At 39.7% G+C, this 22068-nt stretch overlaps 1 protein-coding gene across 1 annotated transcript in view; it reads left to right on the top strand.

Moving 5' to 3' along the window:
- The window catches only part of VPS53 (VPS53 subunit of GARP complex), a 212940-nt gene extending 192722 nt beyond the window's left edge, over nucleotides 1-20218 (top strand). The window contains exons 21-22 of the mRNA XM_089668435.1: nucleotides 6040-6144; nucleotides 16360-20218. Of these exons, the coding sequence (XP_089524561.1) occupies nucleotides 6040-6144; nucleotides 16360-16527 (273 nt within the window). The 3' untranslated portion in view covers nucleotides 16528-20218. The remainder of the gene's footprint in view (nucleotides 1-6039; nucleotides 6145-16359) is intronic.
- Nucleotides 20219-22068: the final 1850 nt, after the last annotated feature.

Genomic DNA, 22068 nt, shown 5'->3' with positions numbered 1-22068 from the left:
TGGAAGCCACAGATATAAAATTAATATTCAGTGTAGAATTCATTCTAAAATTATTTTAATGTGTTAAAGCTTATATAAGATGTAAGTGATTGGGTTTACATGTACAGACTGAAACCCATGTAAACCAGACTTAAAATATCTTCCTGGCTCCTAAAATCAGTGACACTTTCCTGAAAACCTTGCAGTGGAACATTTAGTCCTCCCCTGCTTTGATAAATGGATGCAATGGTTTGGGGAGGTGGGAAAAAAAGTTTAAAAAGATTGCTTTTTGGAGCTGACTCTGCAGTTCAGAACTTCTTAAAAACCTTTTTGTTTCATGGTTTATATGTTAAAATTACCATAGAAAATTAAGTAGCGTATCCTACCATTGCCAAGTTTAGAAAAAATAAACACAATCCAAGACAGTTTTATGACTGTCTGATGGTTCAGACCAGTTTAATATACTGTCCGTGGGACAACACTTTGACAACTATATTGCAGTGGAAGAAAAAACAGAATCCAGAGCTTTAGTTACAATAAGGAAGAAGGGGACATCATTCATCATTAAATGTTTGGACATTTATAGAAAGAACAGTTTTTTCAAATACATTTTGTAATACTTAGAAAGCTACCCTATATATGTATGTGCAGGGGTATGTTTAATTTTCCATCTTCTGTTTTGCTTTGTCATCCCATTTTCTTATTTACTATATATACATTTTTAGAGAAATCACCTTTTTTATTATTTTAGTATGATTTTTACAGATTTTACTGTTTTAAAAATATTTAATATAGAGGTTTATTAGCCAATAGAGAGAGCTCCCATTGGCTCAATGTGATTGCTCTTTTCAATGACTTGTTAGAGGATATGGACCTCCCAGAGGATGTATTGTTTCCACTGAGTTGGCAAACTCTTAGAGTTGCATTGCGTGAAGGGGTAGTAAGATTGTGTATCACTGCAAAGCACGGAGCATATCCTGTCTATGTAACAAGCAGGTTTACTCTGATCTGCACTTTGTTTGGGCCAAATTGCCTAATGAACTGTTGACGAGGTCCATAGGAGCATTTAACAGCTCATATTGTAGAGTGTGCAGCCTTCCCATTGCAGGAAGCCTTTGATTAATTTGAACAATGCTCCCCCACCCCTTGTAACTGATTGCCATTTCCCCATGGATCCAGTGGTGACTCCACTTGCAGTGTCTCTGGGGCTTATAGAGCAAGAATCAACAGCTTAAAAAATAAAAAACTATTAAATGTACGGAGGGGAGTGTAAGCATGTAAATAAAGCTCAGTGCCATGTCTCTGATCAATCAGCCTGCTGCTTGAAAGCCTTAATTTTGATAAATTGTAGGACCTGTTTTGAGGGTTGTTTTTCATTTTTACTTTTTGTATGTGGCTCTTGTTCCTTGTCAAAACATGATCATTGTTAGTAATTAGTGTGTAGTACACCACTGGGTAGTACCAAAATAACTTGCACTGTTTTAGCAGTTGTTTTTGTTTTGTATCTGTGAAGAATTTTCTTTGCTTGCTACCAAAATGGACATGGCACTAAGCTATGTTTGTTATCTGAAATATGTTTTAAATGTATAAGTATGCTGTTAAATTATAGCCTGGGGCTATATGTGATTGGTGGTGATGTAGGGGGTCTTCTGTAGGAGAAATCAAACCTATAAGGTATCCAAAGCGATTGCCTGTTTTCAGAATTGGTCATACCTCTTCTGTGACATTCCCCATTACTTGTAAGCGTGACCGTGACTGCTGACATGGACAGAAGGAATGCATCTTCCTGTTAGTAAAGGGACATTAACAAACTACTTACCTAGCTTATTCAGGAAATGGCATTTAGAAAACATTTTGCAGACTTGGTGCATTATAAATGTGTCGTTTAAAAAGAAAATGTGTGTTTTTTGTTATTTTGTGCTGTTTTAATATTTGCTAGAAAATATTTCACATAGTTTTCACAATTATACAAGCTTGCCATTTTATATTTACTAGTTGTTATGGTATGATATATAAACATTTCAACCAACCAAAGGTAGATGTGCAGGTAGCATTTGTTTTAGTGAGAATTTCACACTTTAAGGGAACCTTTCTTGTTGGGCATCTATTATCTTGTATTGAAGAAAGAGCCATTAGAGTAAGTATAATGCCTTTATGCCAAAAGGGAAGTACCGTGTACTTTAGGAAACCTGTACTGAGTGAAAGGGTTGTCTGTTCAAATCCCAACCACCGCACTACCTGCCTGCAGTTTGCAGGCGCTGTGTAAATTGACGATGCTATATCCGTACCTGTAATATTAATAATGTATAGACTACCATTTTTTTTTTTTCGTTGCCTGGCTCATAAGCTGATTGATACATGGAAAACTAATTTCTGTCTGAGAGTGTTCATTTGTCCTCCTCTAGCTTTAGTATTTTGATTCAGTGACCCTGAACAAATATGTAGCAAGTGAACTGATATGCAGATCAGTGATTTAGAAGCACCAAAACCAGAAGATCACTATGACAGTAAAGGAAGAAGATCAGTAATGGCAACCCCCATAGATTTATCATGACATTTCCTTTAGGACTTTTATCAGGATTGCCTTACTTGCCTTGCATTGGGTGTTTGTTTCAGTCCATGCAGTATATGTATGAGGAGCTGTGTTTGTTGCTTTTTTTGTGGGTGGCCTGCTCTTCCACACTTTAGAAATACAGTATACTATTAGATTGTTTCTTATTGAGAAAATACAAAAATATGTAGCTTGTTCGTACCTAAGGCTGTACATGCAGGAGGAACCATTCCCAGAATATAAATTCCCAATTTCCTACCCTGCCAGACAAAAAAGGGGCACAATTTCAACCTGTTTCCAATGTTTTAAATAAAGCACAAGTTTTGGGGCAGACTTTTGAATATATATACTGTATTTAGGACCAATCTAAAGCACTTTGCTACAGTGTGTGGTCTTTGTGCAAATCTGTGGGAGTACCAATATAGTGATGAGTAAACGTAAATCAAGCTTTACCTGGATTTACTCTGCTTTACGTGCATTTGACACATGACAACCAGACTTCTCATGTTGTGTACCAAGCACAGACAAAAAGAGGCTGCATTTCAGTGACTTGATATGCAACGTATTCCTCTTTTTGTATGAACCGTTTTCTGGCTGGCAGGATTAAGCACTGATACCTTTGTTATGTGTATGTTACAATTTACTGGCTCTTAGTGTATATATACCGTACATATATGTTTTTCCTAGTAAAAAAATAAAAATAAAAAATAGAGCCATGTCTTAGACCAAATGTACTAATTGCATTACAACAACCAGAGAAGTTACCATTCCATCCATGTAACCTGGCTGATAAAATGCTTACAATAACTCATGCTGTGGTTATAATGTGCTGGTCAGTACAATATTTGTTTCCAATCAGTAAAATTCTGTTTTTACTTATAAAGTGTTTGGTATGTTACTGTAGTTCATATTAAGCATATTGTGAGGGCACAGGAATTGCTGTGTAGTGTTTTTGTGTCCTTCCAGAGACCACAAGATATCCCTGGGGAAGTGGAATGCACTTTGGGTTTTTGGAAGTTTTCAGTCTGCTGGCAGCCACTCCACTGTACATTCCAAGTTTAGGTTGGGCTGTAAGCCCAGAAGAAAAGTTGGTTATAAGCATTCTGATCATCCAGACAGCCACAGTTAAAGTGCCATACTGATCATAGAAGATAAAGTCACCCCCTACACAGAGTACTAAAATATTATACTATATTACAGTATTTCTAAAGTATAACCCAGGCACAAGATGTGTATATAAATATATTCTTCAATAGCCTGTAAGGATAGAAGTACATTTTTTCACAACCAAACACCTTTGCAAACCTAGTTTTTTACTATGTAAAAGCATTAGTGACATCATCACTATGATGTACATAGCCTGTGCAGAGAGCAGAACTGTGGGAGGGCCCCCATCAGGTCCATGCACTACATTCTGTCCGTAGAAGACTACAGGGTGGGAGTGGGTGCAAGACCAGGGTGGGTGGAAGACCTGTGATCTTCACAAGGAGAGAGAGTAACTGGCACTGGTCTTTTTTTACAGGTAGCTTCTGCATAGAGGCAAAGTTTCACTAAACAGATCTGGATGAAATACACCAAGATTCAAGGAAGAATATAGATGCCCCTTGTGTTTAATATGTGCTTATCCTGGAGGTCAGCTTTGAAGTGGAGCTATGGGCAAAATTAGAAATGACATTGATAGCAGTCTCTCAATATCATTACCACAGCAATCTTTGTTTTTCTGAGACTCTGCATAACATAGTTATATTACCTGTTGCTCCTGCCAGTAGATCCGTTATTTTTCAGCTTCCTTTAACCCTTTGAGGACCGTAAGGTTTTGGAACACCAAAAGAATAAATTTTTTTTGTTTTTAAAGTTCGTACACTTCAGTTGCTGTAACTAAGCCATTTCATGAAATAATTGGCAAAAAGCTAAATCCATTTGTTGTTTGTTGATAAGAACTAATATTTTGACTCAAACCAAAAAAAAAAAGAAGAGTTTTAAGTTCTTAATCAGATGATACAGGGAATTACAAACATGGGACAAATACGTCCCTTGGTCCTCAAAGGGTTAACAGAAGGGCTGCATTCTAAGTCGTGCATTGGTCCTGCATGAATGTACATTCAGGGTTGCATTTGAAAATCCTACACAGACCATCTGTACCCCCAGGTGAATAAATATGTACCTGTGTGAATAAAGCCTTAGTGTGAAGGAAAATGGAATTGACAGAGACTAACAGGACAGTCCATCTTGCCGGATCTCATATTGCAAGAACATACTACATCCCTTGTTTCTGACTTGACCCCTGTTTGGATCTAGCATATGCATAGTGAAGGCTTCCTTTTCCTTTTCTCTGGAGTAAAGGAATAATTGTGGATATTTTTCAACTTTTATGTATACCTTAGGTTAGGATTACTTCAGGTTCCAGTGGCTCCAAGCTTAGATCTTAAGCTGCAGAATGAAATTGTGGCTGCAGAATGCACCCGAAATAATCAGTTTATTACAGGCAGTGCTGCATCATAAAGGTTCCCAACCAATATGAAGCAGATTTCCATTTCCCAGTTTAAAACTGCTGATGTAAAAAATGTCAGCAGCAGAAGTGGACATACAGTACTTTCTATGCAGCCTTTTTTCAGAGAATAAGAGGCCAGTCAAGAGTACACGAGATTAGGGTAAAGAATGTTCCATCCCCCATCCCCCCATTACTGGGAACCTTGTAGAGTAGTGTTTCTCAACCACTGGGCTGTGGCCTCCCTTTTTTAGGGCCTCTAGTCAGCTCCAGATCCTTTAAAATCCCTCAGTGCCTACCACCCTGCTGCAGAGCTTCCAGCCCTCTATAGTGCCCCCAACATCTAGCAGTGTCCTACAATGTCCCCCAGCAAGCTAGTCCACTACAGGACCACCAAGTCTTCTGCAGAGCCCCCTTTCTTGAGTGAATGTATTTTTTTTTTTTTTTTTTTGCTGTTGGAGGCATTGAAGGTTTTGGAAGAATTTACTAGGCCCTGGTCTCTAAAAGGTTGAATGCTGCACATTTGCATATGTAACTGTTTTAGTGCTGTGCTAAGGGATTGGGTCCAGTGATTCTAGTAACAGCAAAGAAAGTGATTCTGAAGTGTCTGGGGTACTACGGTGAGAAACATATACAAAGCAGTGGGTAAATGAACAGCTGCATTTCTAGGCAGCTTGAATTCTTAAGAATATTTCCCACTAGTTAAGTTTCTATAGAGTTTACAAGAGTGGAGTGGACACTTCACCTGTAATTGTAACATAAAATGTGATGTAATGTGTATGCATTTGAAAGTTCAGTGTGCTTTAACATTGTTCCACACTGACTATAAACACAGGCTTCATGACATGGAGTCCTGAGAACAGCATTGAAACGAAGAGTCACATCGGAGTACTTCACAAATGTGATAATCGGTGTTAATGCCTTGGTTAATCTCATCCTGTCTTGTATTTGATAGTTGGAATGCAAACACATGTACATGAACACATGTAACCATATCCCTGTTTCTTTCCTGGTTCTTCAGGTTGTGATGGCGCCACATGAACCCTCTGTTGTGTTTGTGGATAATTATATCAAACTGCTTGCTGATTGCAACACGGAAACATTCCAAAAGATACTGGAAATGAAGGTAAGGAGAACACAAGGTAGAATTACATAGTTTGGAAGCAGAGCTTCTTCATGTCATGTATCAGAGAACCGTATACCATTTCATAACACATCATTTTCCTCTGAGAATAACAAGACAGGATCCCTGGCACTGACTTGGCTTGTACTTGCTACTGAAAACATCCTTACATCCTGTTGTATAAATGTATTAATCTTAATTCTGGAGTCTATACATACAGGATAGATACGTGGTTTGGGTAGTATTGCCACCACAAATCCTATACTAATAAGAATGCAGAAATATGATTTATGCAGAATTATTTTCTTTGCAGGGTATGTACTGCCTAAAAATAGTTACAACAGCCAAAATGTTTTGTAATTTTTTTGTTACACTTTGTCAGAACTGTTGTCCAGGTTTTATTTTTGTCTTAGTGGGGCAGTTTCCCCTCGCATCCTGGCCTAGTGACATTAGAACAAGAAATTAAATGTTGGGGTTGTCACGTCAGGAAGACAGAGCAATAAAAACCAGACAGATGTTGTACCCCTCCCCAGTGTATTAAATAAAAGTGTTGCTGTCACTGGACATAAACGTTATGCTAAATCTGCAGGTTTTTTGCCTTCATGCATAAAATGCATGAAGGTTTTTTACCTTCATGCATATTATGCATGAAGGCAAAAAACCTGCATGCAGCTTCCTCCCCAACCCCCTTATTCTTACCTCAAACTGATCTCAATCCACCAATGTGCACAAGAACCGAGGCTTTCTTCTCTCTCTCTCCTCACTGACTTAGATACAGCAGCAGGAGTCATTGGCTGCTGCTGTTGTCAGTCACTGCCAGTGAAGTGGGGACGGAGACAAGACAAGTCTTGCTCTGTGGGTCCTATGGACTCATAGGGCCAGCTGTGGATCAAGCATGCATGGGTACCCCCACAGCAAGCCCCTTGCACTCCATGGTGGTAGGAGCCTTGAGCACTGGGGGGGGGGACCCGAGAAGAGGAGGATTGTGCTTGCTTTTTGCAAAAGCTTTGAACAGAGCAGAAATGTATGATATGTTTTGTTATTTTAATCACTAGCCTACAGGGCACTTATACCCCCTTCCTGCCCAGGCCAATTTCCAGCTTTCAGCGCTGTCACACTTTGACAATTGCGCGGTCATGCAACACTGTACCCATGACATTTTTATCATTTTTTTGAGACAGATAGAGCTTTCTTTTGTTGGTATTTAATCACCTCTGGGATTTTTATTTTTTCTTAAACCAAAAACCACTGAAAATTTTGAAAAAAAAAAGTTTTTTCTTAGTTTTTGTTATACAATTTTGTAAATAAGTGATTTTTCTCCTTCACTGATGTGCGCTAATGAGGCTGCAGTGATGGGCACTGATAGGCTGCACTGATTGGCATTGATAGGTGGCACTGATGGGTGACATTGAAAGGCAGCTCAGATGGGCACTGATATGTGGCATTGATGTGCACTCGTATGTACTGATATGTGGCATTGATGTGGCACTGATGGGCACTGGCACGTGGCACTGATGGGCACTGGCACGTGCTGATCAGTGTACATGTCCCCTCCGCGGAAAGTCGATTACCGGCTCTCCTCTCCTCTCGAGCTGTCAGTGTGACAGCTCAAGAGGAGAGAAATGCTGATAACCGGCATTTCCGTGTTTACATGTGATCAGCTGTGATTGGACACGGCTGATCACATGACCGAGCCGACATCTTCGGCTCTTTCTGTGATCTTCGGCTCTTTCCGTGATCCGCTGTGTCCGAGGGACACAGCGTACCGGCGATCGCCGCACTGCACGCTCCCTGAGCCGCGCATGCGCAGTGAGAATGGTAGAACGTCATATGACGTCCTATCAGAACGAGAGAATCACCTTGCGCCCGTCATTGTACTATAGGGCGGGCGGAAGGTGGGTAAAGAACAAAAAAAATATATATATAGTATCCCTTTAAAACTTTGAGGTTCTAACTCATTTGGTTAGAGTTGGGCTTTAATATTTTGTTGTCTCTGAGTATTGCGTATAATACAGTGCTTTATATGTACCTTGCAGAATTTGTTTAAAGTTGCTGAACAAACAAAATCTAACAGATGTTTATTCCAGTAACAAAAATGGCACTATCTTGGCACCAAAATGAGTGTTTACAGCCCTGCTTCCCAACCTGCAGCTCGAGGGCCACATACAGCCCTTCGGTACGCGGTGTGACCCTCAGACCTCAGAAGTTTGTACTGGGAACACTGATTGAGGTAATAGCATTGATCTCTACTAGGCTCATCAAACATTCTCGATTTCGTATGGTCCTCTGGAGCATATCCCCAGCCAAAAATGTAGCATGTCCACACTCTCTGATCTTCATTTTCTCTATTAGTTATGCAGTTTCTGACATTCTTCTCAAGCATTACATATATTGAACATTATGCAACAATTTGGGGATGTCAGGGGCCTTATTTGAGGCATCCTTTAGTTCATAGGTTGACAACCATTGCTCTACAATAGTGGTTCAATTAGAAAAATTATGTTACATCGAAAGTAGACGTATACAAAAAGCTTTCTTAATTGGAGCAGAACAGTATAAAGCATCCAAGGACACCATATTTAGGAGGAACCAAAGAAGGTATTAAATAGTAGGACCACAGAAGATGGGTTAACTGTCATCCTGGAATTCTAGGGGTAATTTCAAAGCCACGTATGAATAATCGTATACTGGACACCATCCTGCATAGCAGCATCTCAATGACAGTCTTACAGAGAAATTGGTGCTATAAGATCCCAGTCTTGCTGCTTTAATTTTGTTCCAAAACCATCCTCATACCCTAAGCTGTATTATATATAACAAGGAAAGGCTACATGTTCCCCTGTGCTGTACTAGAATCAGTGCTTGACAACAGCTTTGAATTCCCAGAGCCATGACATCGCCCATAGGCTCCCATTACCGTCCATTGTTAGTGATCCCTCCTCTCTTGCAAAAGCAGCCGCTCACTGACCCCATGGAGCCAGAGCTGCAAGATCACATGACTGGACCAGAGAGGATTAAAAATAGGTAAGTACATAGATCTTTTTTATACAGGTTATGTAGGCTAGGTAGGAGAAGGGAATAGGGAACGTTTTTTTTAAATAGTTATCTTTATCTATTTGCCACTTTGAGGCTAGTGAATCACTATATAATAAAAATTAACAAATAATAAAAAGTTTTAAAAAGGGGTCTCCGTTAATGTCTACATTAATGTCAATATTGTCAATGATTCTAACCTTTAAAAATATCGCTTAATTTAAACCAAGAATGCATTGAAATCATTTTATTCAATAATTGCTTTTTAATACTTGTGGTAATGTGGGGGACTGTTGTGATTTGTGTCATCAGTTTATTTTTTGCTATGTGTGCCCAGCTCGAGAGATGTCACTTCATTCCTGTCCCAAAGGTGGAATTGAGAGGACATCTCTACAAAGTCAGGGGAATTCCCTCTCAGACAGTTGGCATTGGTACAGGTATCACATTTGAAAGATTTGCCTTCACTTCTGATGACAACTGTAAAAGTTTAATTTCCCATTATTTTAGTTTTGGGGACACTGGCCACCAGGACAAATAGGGATTGTTAGGCTGGCCATACATTATACAATTATCTGCAGATTTTTGGTTTAGATTTACCAAAAACCATATAATAGGAGGACAAACCTAAACAACACTTTCAGTTGTATCCAATTAGGCAGGCCCTTGCACTACATAGTTGAAGGTAAATCTAAAGGAAATTGGGCAGAAAATCTGCAGATAATTGTATAATGTATGGCCAGCCTTAATCTCCCCAGTGGGAACCCAGCAATAAAAAACAAACCAAAAAACAAAACCCTTTGATGTATAAATACTCTATTTGTACTGTATATATGACTAGTAAGTGAAAAAGCTCCTACACTGCTCTTGGATTTCCAGTAAAATATTTCTAAAGAATTAGAATTTCCTTTGGAGAAATCATCCTGTTAGACATGACTGGAAAATAGGTTTATATTAGATTTATGGTTCTGCTTGTCTTCTTAAAATATATTTCTGTCACTGTTCGTAAAATAACCTTACAGTTAGCAGCTGTGATCTGCACCATTATTGGCATGTTATGAAAGTGCGATCTTGTTACTATACTTGCGTAGGCTCAAAGACAATCATTTCCAGGGTAAATCATTAAATTCACTATAGATAAAGACAACATTCCTACCGTGATGTTTAAAGAAAACCTATTCTTTGCCCATGCAGGAAAAACCAGTATGATTACTTTAATGCCCCTTCTTAGCAGCACAATGTTTTCTTGTTTTGTCTTTTATTTATAATGGAGAATGGATATCAGTATCCACGCTCTGTTAAAAAACCTATAGATTTATCCATTGATTTTATTAGCAGTCTCTCAGCTTGTGAGTCCCACAGCCAATGGGGACACCTCTCCAAATCATTGGATTCAGGTGTTCCAATCACCTCCATGGTCACAGGTGTATAAAATCAAGCACCTAGGAATGCAGACTGCTTCTACAGACATTTGTGAAAGAATCGGTTGCTCTCAGGAGCTCAGTGAATTGAAGCGTGGTACTGTGATAGGTTGTCGTCTGTGCAATAAGTCCATCCGTGAAATTTCCTTGCTACCGTGAAATGTATTTACTACTAAATATTCCACAGTCAACTGTTAGTGGTATTATAACAAAGTGGAAGCATCTGGGAACAACAGCAACTCAGCTACGAAGTGGTAGGACACGTACAATGACAGAGCGGGGTCATCGCATGCTGAAGCGCACAGTGCGCAGACGTCACCAACTGTCTGCAGAGTCTATACCTAAAGACCTCCAAACTTCATGTGGCCTTCAGATTAGCACAACAACAGTGTGTAGAGAGCTGCATGGAATGGGTTTCCATGGAGAACAGCTGCATCCAAGCCTTACATCACCAAGTGCAATGCAAAGCATTGGATGCAGTGGTGTAAAGCATGCTGCCACTGGATTCTAGAGCAGTGATGTGTTCTCTGGAATGACAAATCACACTTCTCTGTCTGGCAATCCAGTGGACATGTCTGGGTTTTGTGGTTGCCAGGAGAACAGTATTTGCCTGACTGCATTGTGTCAAGTGTAAAGTTTGGTGGAGGGGGGATTATGGTGTGGGGTTGTTTCTCAGGGGTTGGGCTTGGCCCCTTAGTTCCAGTGAAGGGAACTCTTAAGGCATCAGCATACAAAGACATTTTGGACAATTTCATGCTCCCACCTTTGTGGGAACAGTTTGGGGATGGACCCTTCCTGTTCCAACATGACTGTGCACCAGTGCACAAAGCAAGGTCCATAAAGACATGGATGAGTGAGTTTGGGGTGGGGTAACTTGACTGGCCTGCCCAGAGTCCTGACCTCAACCCAATAGAACACCTTTGGGATGAATTAGAGTGGAGACTGTGAGCCAGGCCTTCTTGTTCGACATCAGTGCCTGACCTCACAAATGTGCTTCTGGAAGAATGGTCAAACATTCCCATAGACACACTCCTAAACCTTGTGGACAGCCTTCCCAGAGGAGTTGAAGCTGTTATAGCAGCAAAGGGTGGGTCAACTCAATATTGAACCCTACGGACTAAGACTGGGAGGCCATTTAATGTTCATGTGCGTGTAAAGGCAGGTGTTCCAATACTTTTGGCAATGTAGTGTGTGTGTGTGTGTATGTGTATATATATATATATATATATATATATATATATATATATATATATATATATATATACACACACACTACTGTGCAAAAGTTTTAGGCAGGTGTGAAAAAATGCTGGAAGTGGAGAATGCATTCACAATTAGATGTTTTAATAGTTTATTTTTAGCAATTAACAAAATGAAAAGTAAATGAACAGAAGATCATATCAAAGCAATATTTGGTGTGACCACTCTTTGGGGAGATTTACTAAATCTGGTGCATCTGTGTATGGTGGTCAATCGGCTTTTATCTTCAGCTTCAATCAACCACTTCAAGTCTGGACACTTTTACCCCCTTCCTGTCCAGGCCAATTTTCAGCTTTTAGCGCTATCACACTTTGAATGACAATTGCGCGGTCATGCAACACTGTACCCATATGAATTTTTTAGCATTTTTTGAGACAGATAAAGCTTTATTTTGGTGGTATTTATTCACCGCTGGGATTTTTATTTTATTGCTATATAAATGAAAAAGTCCAAAAAGTTTGTTTTTCTTATAAAATTTTGCAAATAAATAATATTTAATCATAAATCAAAATTTATTCAGTTATCTTTTTAGTAAAAAAAAATATCCCAAATTAGTTCATAACCAAAAATTATAATTTTTAAAAAAATGTTTTACATTTTTATTTTTTTTATATTATTTGGTTTTTTTTTTTTTTAACATATGGTCACCCTAGCAGTACAGTGTCACCGTGGTGACACTGTATTACTTGTGAGGGGGTGATAGATTTTTTTTTTACACTGATTGCTTTTACACCCATAAAGGCTGTAAAAGCAACAATTTCTCATTCTCTCTGGCTGCATTCTTGCAGCCATTGAGAAATACTGTGTGAGCTGTGATTGGTCACAGCTTGTCACATGGTACAAGGCTGTTGTGAATAGGCTTGATTTTTTGTACCATGTGACATCCGTCATCATTCACAGATTTCACACGTAGTAAGCAATGATGTCAGAAGTGACATCTTGCTTACTACTCTGCATGTGATCACTAATTGGCCAATCAGTGATCACATGATCAGGAACATTCACAAACCACAGCGTTGTTCACGTATGCGCAGTGGGCACCCGGCTGTGAAGCTGCAAGCTGTCACAGCTGGGTGCCCACACTGAAGATGCCGGCATCGAGGTGACAGGACGGTCCGTCAACCTGGCCATTGTGAGGACACCGCGGGATTGAGGGAAAGGTGAGTGTCCATTTTTTTTTAAAAGTCAGCAGCTACGATTTTTGTAGCTGCTGACTTTTATTTTTTTTTCTAATTCCCACTGGACCTCCGCTTTAAGTCTGTCCCTTGCTTAGTCACAATTTCCTTTCCATTTACTGCAGTGTTTGTCCATAGCATATACCCTAAAAAAATCATCATCCTTATTTGAAATTTCACCTGTGAAATATGCAGACTGCCATTTTTAGAAAGTTTTAAAACTTTTGAATTTACATGACAGCCAGGTTTATGTAACCATTGTGGCTTTAGAAAACTGTGGGGCGATAGCATAGCCACATTCCGGAGGCATCCTCATTGGCCAATAGTGAGGTGAGGAGGACAGGAAAGAGAGGATTACACAGCTACCAAGAGAAATTAGGGTTCTTGTTTCTCGAATACTGCACCCCAGATTTTAAAGTAAATGGCACACTGCTGAATGCCCCTGGTAGCTATTAGCATGTATCCGTACATTAGCAGTGCATTTTTGGAAGATACACTATTATGTCTAATAAGTACTTTACACAATTCTCATGTTTTTCAAAATTTGATAATCTAATAATCTGCTACTTTAGAGCTAGCGGTATGTCCAGCTTTTGGACATGCAGATGAGAACTGCTGATAATCATTTAACACTAATGCAACTGCTTCTGCCGTTATTAAAGCAAAATAGACTAATAGTGCTCATGTTCATGATCAGTGCCATGATGGAAATGAACACAGGAAAGAATGTCCTCCATAAACTGCAAGTAATTACTGGAAATCTGCTTTCAGATGTTTTCCTGATGGGCTCGGAGCACTGTTATAGGAAACCTGTTTTTTAGAACATCTGCTCGCTTCTCTGCTAGTTTCTCTCAATTGCTAGATTACTTTATATAGTCTGCATTTTCTACTGGTCAGCACTGAGCTTCAAAGTCAAATGTAGAATTACGTTAAACATGTAGGAGGCCATCCAGAGTGCATACATTGATCGCTTTCTACATGTGTGCATGAAGTACAGCTTGCTTTAATAAAGCATCCTGTATATTATACATTTAATCAGAAGCCTTTGCAATGAAGATCTTTAGGAAATTATGTACGCTAGAAAAGGAAGCAAGCCTTTGATTGCAACATTTTCTATTTTATACATATACAGTAAAATAGTAAAATGTTTGCTTTAGTTTAGCAAACTACAAAGCAATATAAAAGTATATATATCCATCTGTCTGCTTAGTCTGTCTTGTTGTTTGACTGCTTTGTTCACTCATGTGTTTATTGATGGTCAGCTGAGCAAAATGTATTTACTTTATATGTATAATGGTTTTATTTAGTGCTGACACACTAAGAACAAATATGTCAAACTGGTAAATTTCTGCATGTTCCAATGTCCAGATCAGTGTTGTAGTGCAATATTATATTTAGTCTTGGTGCCAAAATGTTACATAATTGTCTGCAACAGCAAGGACAGAGCTACTCTCTGCAATAGTACTGAAAATCTAAATAAAAGTGCTAAACTACTGATGTTCTCCTGGCTAAAACTTTTAAATCGGTGTATGTCATGGCACAAAAAAGACAAATGCAGTATATCTCTGCAATACATGCACATTTCCCCAAATTGTACTCCTTTATTGACTTGCAAGTACAGGAAAAAAAAATCTTTCAATCTCTTGTGGATTGACACTACATGTTTCTTTATAAAGTGAAATTGCAAGATAAAAGGTGACCAACTGAATGAAAAATAAAAAGATTACTTGTTTTTTGTTTTTTTTGCGATCAGCCAGTGGGCTGAGGAGAGGAATCCTCCCGGATGGGACAATGTATTCTTACAGTAGGACTCTCCACTGTCAGAATACATTTTACCAATGGCCGCAGCCGGATCATCCAGAAAAATTCCCCAACAAAGACCATTCAATTGACTTCTGTCAAACAGGCACAGCTGATGAACCAGTCAAATTTTGATCTATCTATGGCTAGCTTAACAGATTCCTCCATCAACACAAATGAGATGGATGGAGGAATCCCCTCCCTCACACTGAGCCATTTTATTCTGACAGTGGCACCCGCAGCTGTCAGAATAAACTGAGCTGCAGCTGCTAATCAAAAAGTTTCAACAGAAGTTGATCAGACGATCAACTTCTATCAAGTGGGGACGGCCACACACTGATTGGAATTCAGCTGATACCCCCTGAACAAGCTGAACCTTGATCAGTGTAAGATCAAGTCTTTAAGGAGCAGAGAATGTGACTTTCACAAATATTGTGTGGTGGAGAACCATCCAGGTGTATTCAGTTTAAATTGGTGATTCCCCAAGTAATTGTTCTGTAGTGTAAGATCAGAACTGGGAGGACTACTTAATTTCTGACAGGGCCCATGCACATTTGTGCGTTATGACAACCTATGCTTTTAAATGTGCCCAGCACAGTTCATTGTGAATGGCACCCCAATATGTTGTACAGTAGAGCACAGCAAACCAGAAAGTATTTACCATGTTTTGTGGTACACTGTGTTTAAAAAAAAAAGAATGGGGCGGTATGCACTTTTTTTTTTTTTTTTAATTGGTTGTGGTGCATTGGCATCCCATTTCTTAATGAATAGACTGCCTTAACACAAAACACATTAATGCATGCCATAATGCATATCAACACATTGAATACATTGAAGTCTGAGTGGGCCCTCAATGTTTCAGTTATCAGACCTAAATGGAACAGATAAGCTTTACATATACTTTAAAGCGGTTGTAAAAGCATTCTGTGCATGAAGGTAAAAAACCTTGTGTGCAGCTGTCCCCACAGCCCCCCTTATACTCATCTGAGCTGCCTCACAATCCAGCGATGTGCACGGGAGCCTCAGCTGTCCCTGGTCTCTCTCTCTTCGTTGGCTGAGATACAGCAGCGGGAGCCATTGGCTCCCACTGCTGTCAATCACAGCCAGTGAGCAAATGAGGGGCGGGCAAGCTGCAGCTATGTGTCTTATGGACACATAGAGCGGGGCTCAGGAGTGAGCACACACTAATGCCCCCATAGCAATTTACTTTTTGTTTTTAATTCCGAAGCTTTAGAATCACTTTAACACCTCTCAAAGCAATTCTGCAAGCCTCTAAAGTCATTTCTGCAACAAAAGGAGCTTGTTTTATTAGTGAGACATTTTGCTTAGGTAAGGTCTATGTGCAGGTACATTATTGAACATCCTGAAAACTATTGAATTATACTTACAAACTACAGATGGTTTCACTGTTAATATTTTGTGGGTTATAATTTCTGACATACTAAAACATGTAAAACAGTTTAATACATGTTACATGCTGTTCTGTTTTTTACATTTGTTTCATGACATTTTTTTTTTTGTTCCTTTTTTAGGGCCTGAAAAGAAGTGAACAGAGTGCAATGCTTGAGCTGTTTCGACAGCGACTCCCAACACCTCCTTCTGGTTCTGAAAACAGTACTGTCGCTCTGCAGACTCCGACGCCTGAGCAGGAGTCGTCACGGATCCGAAAACTGGAAAAACTCATCAAGAAGCGGCTTTAAACCAAGCACCATGACCTGTGGACTCCACAGTGGCCAGTTAGCTGTATTGCTAGCAAATCTGCTATAAACACTCTGACAGCCACCCTATTATGCTGTCACATCTCTTCTAATTGATCATTTTAAGTGTCAGTGGAGTAGGAATTGAGCCAGAATATACCTATTGGAACTGACTGAACAGTATGACTTTGTCTCTGTCTAGACAGAACATATCTAGATCAGTCATTCCCTCAAGCATGTTAAAAACACTGCGAGGGAGTATGCGGTCGTGCAGGATTGTTCCTCCTAATTTTTGTTTGGTTTTGCCCAAGGCTTATATGCAAGTACATAGCTTTGCATCCAGTCTATTTAAGGAGACACTTCTGTTCCTGCTGTGTCTAACCACTGAAACACATTGCAAACATAGCAGGCTCTAGCATGAGCAGGCTTTTGTTAAAGTGGTATTGCTTTACTTTCTACATCCAGCTGTTACATGGAAACAATGTGACAGCCTTGACACCCGATTCTGCTTAGTGCCAGCAAGTTTCGTAAGGTGTTAACAGTTTTATGCTGTACCTATAATGGAGTGTTGCTTAGACCAATAGAAATGTTGGGTGGATTGTTCAGAAAGAGTCTTGGCCAGCCTGTTTAAACTTAAATAAATAGCTCTTAGTTTATTGATGAATTTAGATGAAAGCTAGACACTTCACATGCATAATCATGCTTTGTCTCTTCTTTGCAGCCATGGAACTTCAAGATTAGACACAGATATTGTGTGTGTACTGGCACTAAGCATCTTCCTTCCAGCCCCCCTTCCTTGTATCATATCGTTGTGCAAGCTCCTGAGACAAATGATCGTTAGACTTGTAAAATTATGTTGCGTTGTTATAAAGGTATGAGACCAGTTCAATTCCAGGGCTATTCTACAGCAATCTCTTCATCTCTGGGACTCGATTAAAGCCAGCCATCGATGGTTCGAATATCGGCCAGTTCCTGCTGATCTTTGACCTATGAATGGACAGGCTGAATGTACCCAAGTTAATCGATCGATCAGCTTGGCTACAACCAGCCTGCCGGATCTTACATGCAATTTTGGCTAGCGGCTATTATAGCCGCTAGCAATAATCAATGAGTTCTTCAGGTGGCTCATAGGTTGCAGGAAAGGAATTCGCTCCTTCTATGGCTGGCTTAACAGTGCTTGACCTATGGAGACCATTGCTATCATCTGGAGTGATATGCCATTTTGTGGGTACTAGTCTCGGCTAATTCAGTGCAACACTACACTGCTGTCTGTACAGCATAAACATCTACTCATCTACTGTTCAGGGATTGTCAATGCATGGGATATTCTGAATAGTATATGTGCAACCATCCAAGGACCAGATAAAAGGTCACAGTGAGCAGGTAGGTCTTCAACCTGTTCATTTTAATATCTCTCATTTATAATATTTAATATCTCACAATTATTGATCAACTGCAGCAGCCACAAATCAGATTGTACAGTTTCAATGTATTTAATCAAAGTGCTGTTTTTCTAAAAAGGTAACATGCACTATACATTTTTCGGTATGATAGAAGAATTCTATGACAAATGTTACCAATTAGTGTTTCCAAACCAACATGAACTCTACTATCACTACAGTACACAACTTTACTATTCCAAGCAGTTCTCAAGTATGTTGCATATCTTGATTAAAAAAACCATGCATGAGCAGTAAGGAGAATATGAAGTATTCGACACTCCACATGAAAGTTTAAAATGCTACTTTCCAAACCTATCATTGTCTTCTCCATTGCTAGTAGCATATGTAATATATATTTGCATCATACGTTGCTATACCCTTTTTATGTGTTCTTACCAACATTACTTCACTTGTTGGTTTTACAGTTCAGTTTTAACTGGCATACCACCACACATACCACAAGTAGTAGTACTGTAATATACAATATTATAACAAATTCCCTAAAGATTTACTGTTCAGTTTATAGAAAATAGTCTATTAGGCTTAAATAAAAATTCTGAAATTCGGAATCTGTGAGTTACACCAGATGATTGCCTTTTGCACTAGATTGAGTAGGCCTGTTTGTCACAATTACATAAATTAATCTTACATTGGTAAAATAGGGTGCATACTTTTGTATTATCTTTTTGGGTAAATATAAATGGCTGTATTTATTCAGGAAATGTTGTGCAGATACATTTTTGCACAATAATTCCATTTACTGTAGATAAAAAAATAGTCCTAAATTTTGCTAATAACTGCACATTATAAAGGTGTGTTTTCATGTTTAAACCACTGGGTCAGTGAAAATCAATATTTCAGTTTTCAGTAGACGCTGCAGGTAACTCACCCAAGGATTCTGAGAGGTTCACAGGCCTATATTCATCCTGGGGGCATTAGGGAAGGTTCACACCTTACACATTTAGTTTGTTTTGTAATGCAATAAGAGTGAGAACACTCCACTGTGGGGGAGAATATAAACCGAGAGGAGGCAGCAAACATGACTGCAGATACAGCCTCCTGTGTTGAAGCCAAAGAATGACTTGGCTCTCCAGATTCCATTTGTAAGTAAAATACCACTTTCAGGTGGGCAAAAAATGCCTTTCCATTTTGTTTTGGGGGCCTTCAACACTTACCTGAGATTACATCTGAGCTGCTACCAAGATGTAGACTTTTTGGTGGAATCTTATATTGGCAAAAAGAAAGCAAAACAGGACTAAACTGAGAAATAAGGAAACTGCCTGAAGCAGATTTAGGCTACGTTCACACTAGTGTTGTGTGCAGGCGGCAGAGAGGCGTTTGGAAAGCATTTTTACCGCTTCCCAAACGCCTCTGCCAATTCTGCACATTACAGCACATGGTGCTGTTTTAACGGGAGCTTTTGCATTGCGTCGCGGCAAAACGGACGCCTCTGGTCGAGTCAGGAGGCGTTGAAGCCTCCTTTTCTAGTCTATGGTGCCGCCCGGCCGGCGTTTGCGGTGCGGTTGCGGGGCATTTGCGGAGCGGTAACACCATTCAAACTGCATTATAGGCATTTGTAACGCTTGGCAACCGCCGCTAAACCGCGCATGCAGCGTTTGCGGAGCATTAAAAAACGCTCTGCAAACGCTATAGGGGCGTTTGGCAAGCGTTGGTAAAACAGCCAAGTGTGAACGAGCCCTTATGCTCCAGGATGGCCTCTCCCAGGCAGAACCTGGGAGTCAGACACAGGGCTCATTCAGTAGACTGGAGCTCCAAAACTGCATTTTTATAATAAACAGTACAGTTTTGAAATTGAAAAAGTTGCAACATATTGTGATAGATCAGTAAATTATTCATGCAGACTTATAACAGCCTTTAAAAAAAAAATGCCGTTTTTATGTGTGGTTATGGTCTTAAATCCTGTGTTTATGGCATGCAATTATTATCAGTTCACTTTTGTGCAATTTAAAAAATAATTTAACACCTCTATTTAATGAATTGTATTAGGTCTGGCCCTTTCTGGTTTTTTGAATACTGTAAACTCTTTTAGATGTGTACTGTATGAATTTCTTTGTACATAAGTGTGCCACTGCTCTACAAGCACTACAATGGAACACCATGTTCTCTAGCTGCTGCAAACCTGTAAATGGATGCCTTAGATGTACATTTTATTTTGCAGAGCTAGTGGAAGAATTAATGTAGAAATGCACACAATGTTCAGTTATTTGCCTAATAAAACCTATTGAATTTTATTTTTAGAGTGATGATTACTTTATGATAATGTGTCTGAATCGTACTCATAGTTATGCAGCTTTCATAATGTCTTTTGTATGGGTTTCCACTGGCATTTGTTAAAGTATTGGGGTGGCTTTGCTCTAAAGCTGCTTGTTAAAATAAAACCTGTGCCAAGGCTTTAAACAGTCTGGTATTTGTATATTCCTAACAAACCATAAATCATCTTTAACCACTTGCCTACTGGACACTTATACCACCTTCCTGCGCAGGCCAATTTTCAGCTTTCAGTGCTGTCGCACTTTGACAATTGCGCGGTCATGCAACATTGTACCTATATTACATTTTTATCATTTTTTTCACACAAATAGATCTTTCTTTTGGTGGTATTTACTTGCCACTGGGTGTTTTTATTCTTTGCGCTATAAACAAAAGAGCAAAACATTTGAAAAAAAAAATGTTTTTCTTTTGTTTTTATTATAAAATTTTGCAAACAGGTAATTTTTCTCCCTCACTGATTGGCGTAGATGAGGCTGCACTAATAGGCAGCACTGATGGGCATTGATAGGCAGCACTGATGGGCATTGATAGGCAGCACTGATGGGCATTGATAGGCAGCACTGATGGGCATTGATAGGCAGCACTGATGGACACTGATAGGCAGCACTGATGGACACTGATAGGCAGCACTGATGGACACTGATAGGCATCACTGATGGGCACTGATAGTCGGCATTTATAGGTGGCACTGATGATGCTGCACTGATGGGTGGCATTGATGTGAGGCACTGCTGGGCACAGGTTGGTGGCACTGATCATCAGGGCACTGATCATCAGTGCCGATCCCTTCACTGACAATTGCCGGTTCTCGGCAGTACTTTCCTCACGCTGTGACAGCCGATAACTGGCAACTGTATTTACCTGGTGATCTGCTGTGTCATTGGACACAGCTGGTCACGTGGTAAACAGCCACCTTGATTGGCCGTTTACCATATCACGTGATCAGCTGTGTCTGTAGGACACAGCAGATCACCAGGTAAATACAGTTGCCAGTTATCGGCTGTCACAGCGTGAGGAAAGTACTGCCGAGAACCGGCAATTGTCAGTGAAGGGATCGGCACTGATGGCACTGATGATCGGCACTGATGATCAGTGCCCTGTGCGATCGCCGGGGGCACACAGGGGAGCGTGTTCTGGAATGACATCCATGGACATTGTCCCAGGATTACACAACCTTCAGCTATAGCGCGGTTACAAACCCTTACTGACCTCAGTAGCTGCAGGCATTCTGGGGCAAATCATCGAGTTAAAGGGTATCCGCCTACATTATATGAATGCTGTCAATGTAACCAAACAATTCTGTCAAGAAATTAAAAACATTTTTTTTGGACAAGATGTCCACCAAAAAAGTGGTTACTTTATGCACCAATGCAGTATACCCAGCAGTGATCATTCATAGAATTATCACGTTTATTGGATACAAAATTGAATAGATAATTATTTTAATTAATTCAAACAACCACATCCGCCACCTGACCCCAGACAACGTTGTCTGCCCCCTTTAAAATTGAAGTCAGAGTATGACCATAAATCAAAAAGTATAAATAGGTAGCGACCAGTAAATTAATCGCTAATCCAGCTATCACTCAAATCCCTATGTACTTGCCCTAATATTAACCAAGGTGGGAATATTTCACAAATGCTCTGTGTGATAATTATAATGCTGGGCAGTCTGTAGCACAGCTGAGAAATGGTTATAGTTGGAAAATACATGTATAATGCAGCTAAAAAGATGCATGCAAGGCTGTATAGTGTCCAATAGGTTGGATCCCCGGTTATTGCCAATCTTTTAAAAAATGTATATGATTGT

This window comes from Staurois parvus, unplaced genomic scaffold, assembly GCF_062004578.1.
Source record: "Staurois parvus isolate SC_StPar_1 unplaced genomic scaffold, SC_StPar_1.0 ptg000058l, whole genome shotgun sequence".
Classification (NCBI taxonomy): Eukaryota; Metazoa; Chordata; class Amphibia; order Anura; family Ranidae; genus Staurois; species Staurois parvus.
The sequence above is the reverse complement of the archived record's forward strand: the minus strand, read 5'-3'. Positions and strand labels throughout refer to the sequence as shown.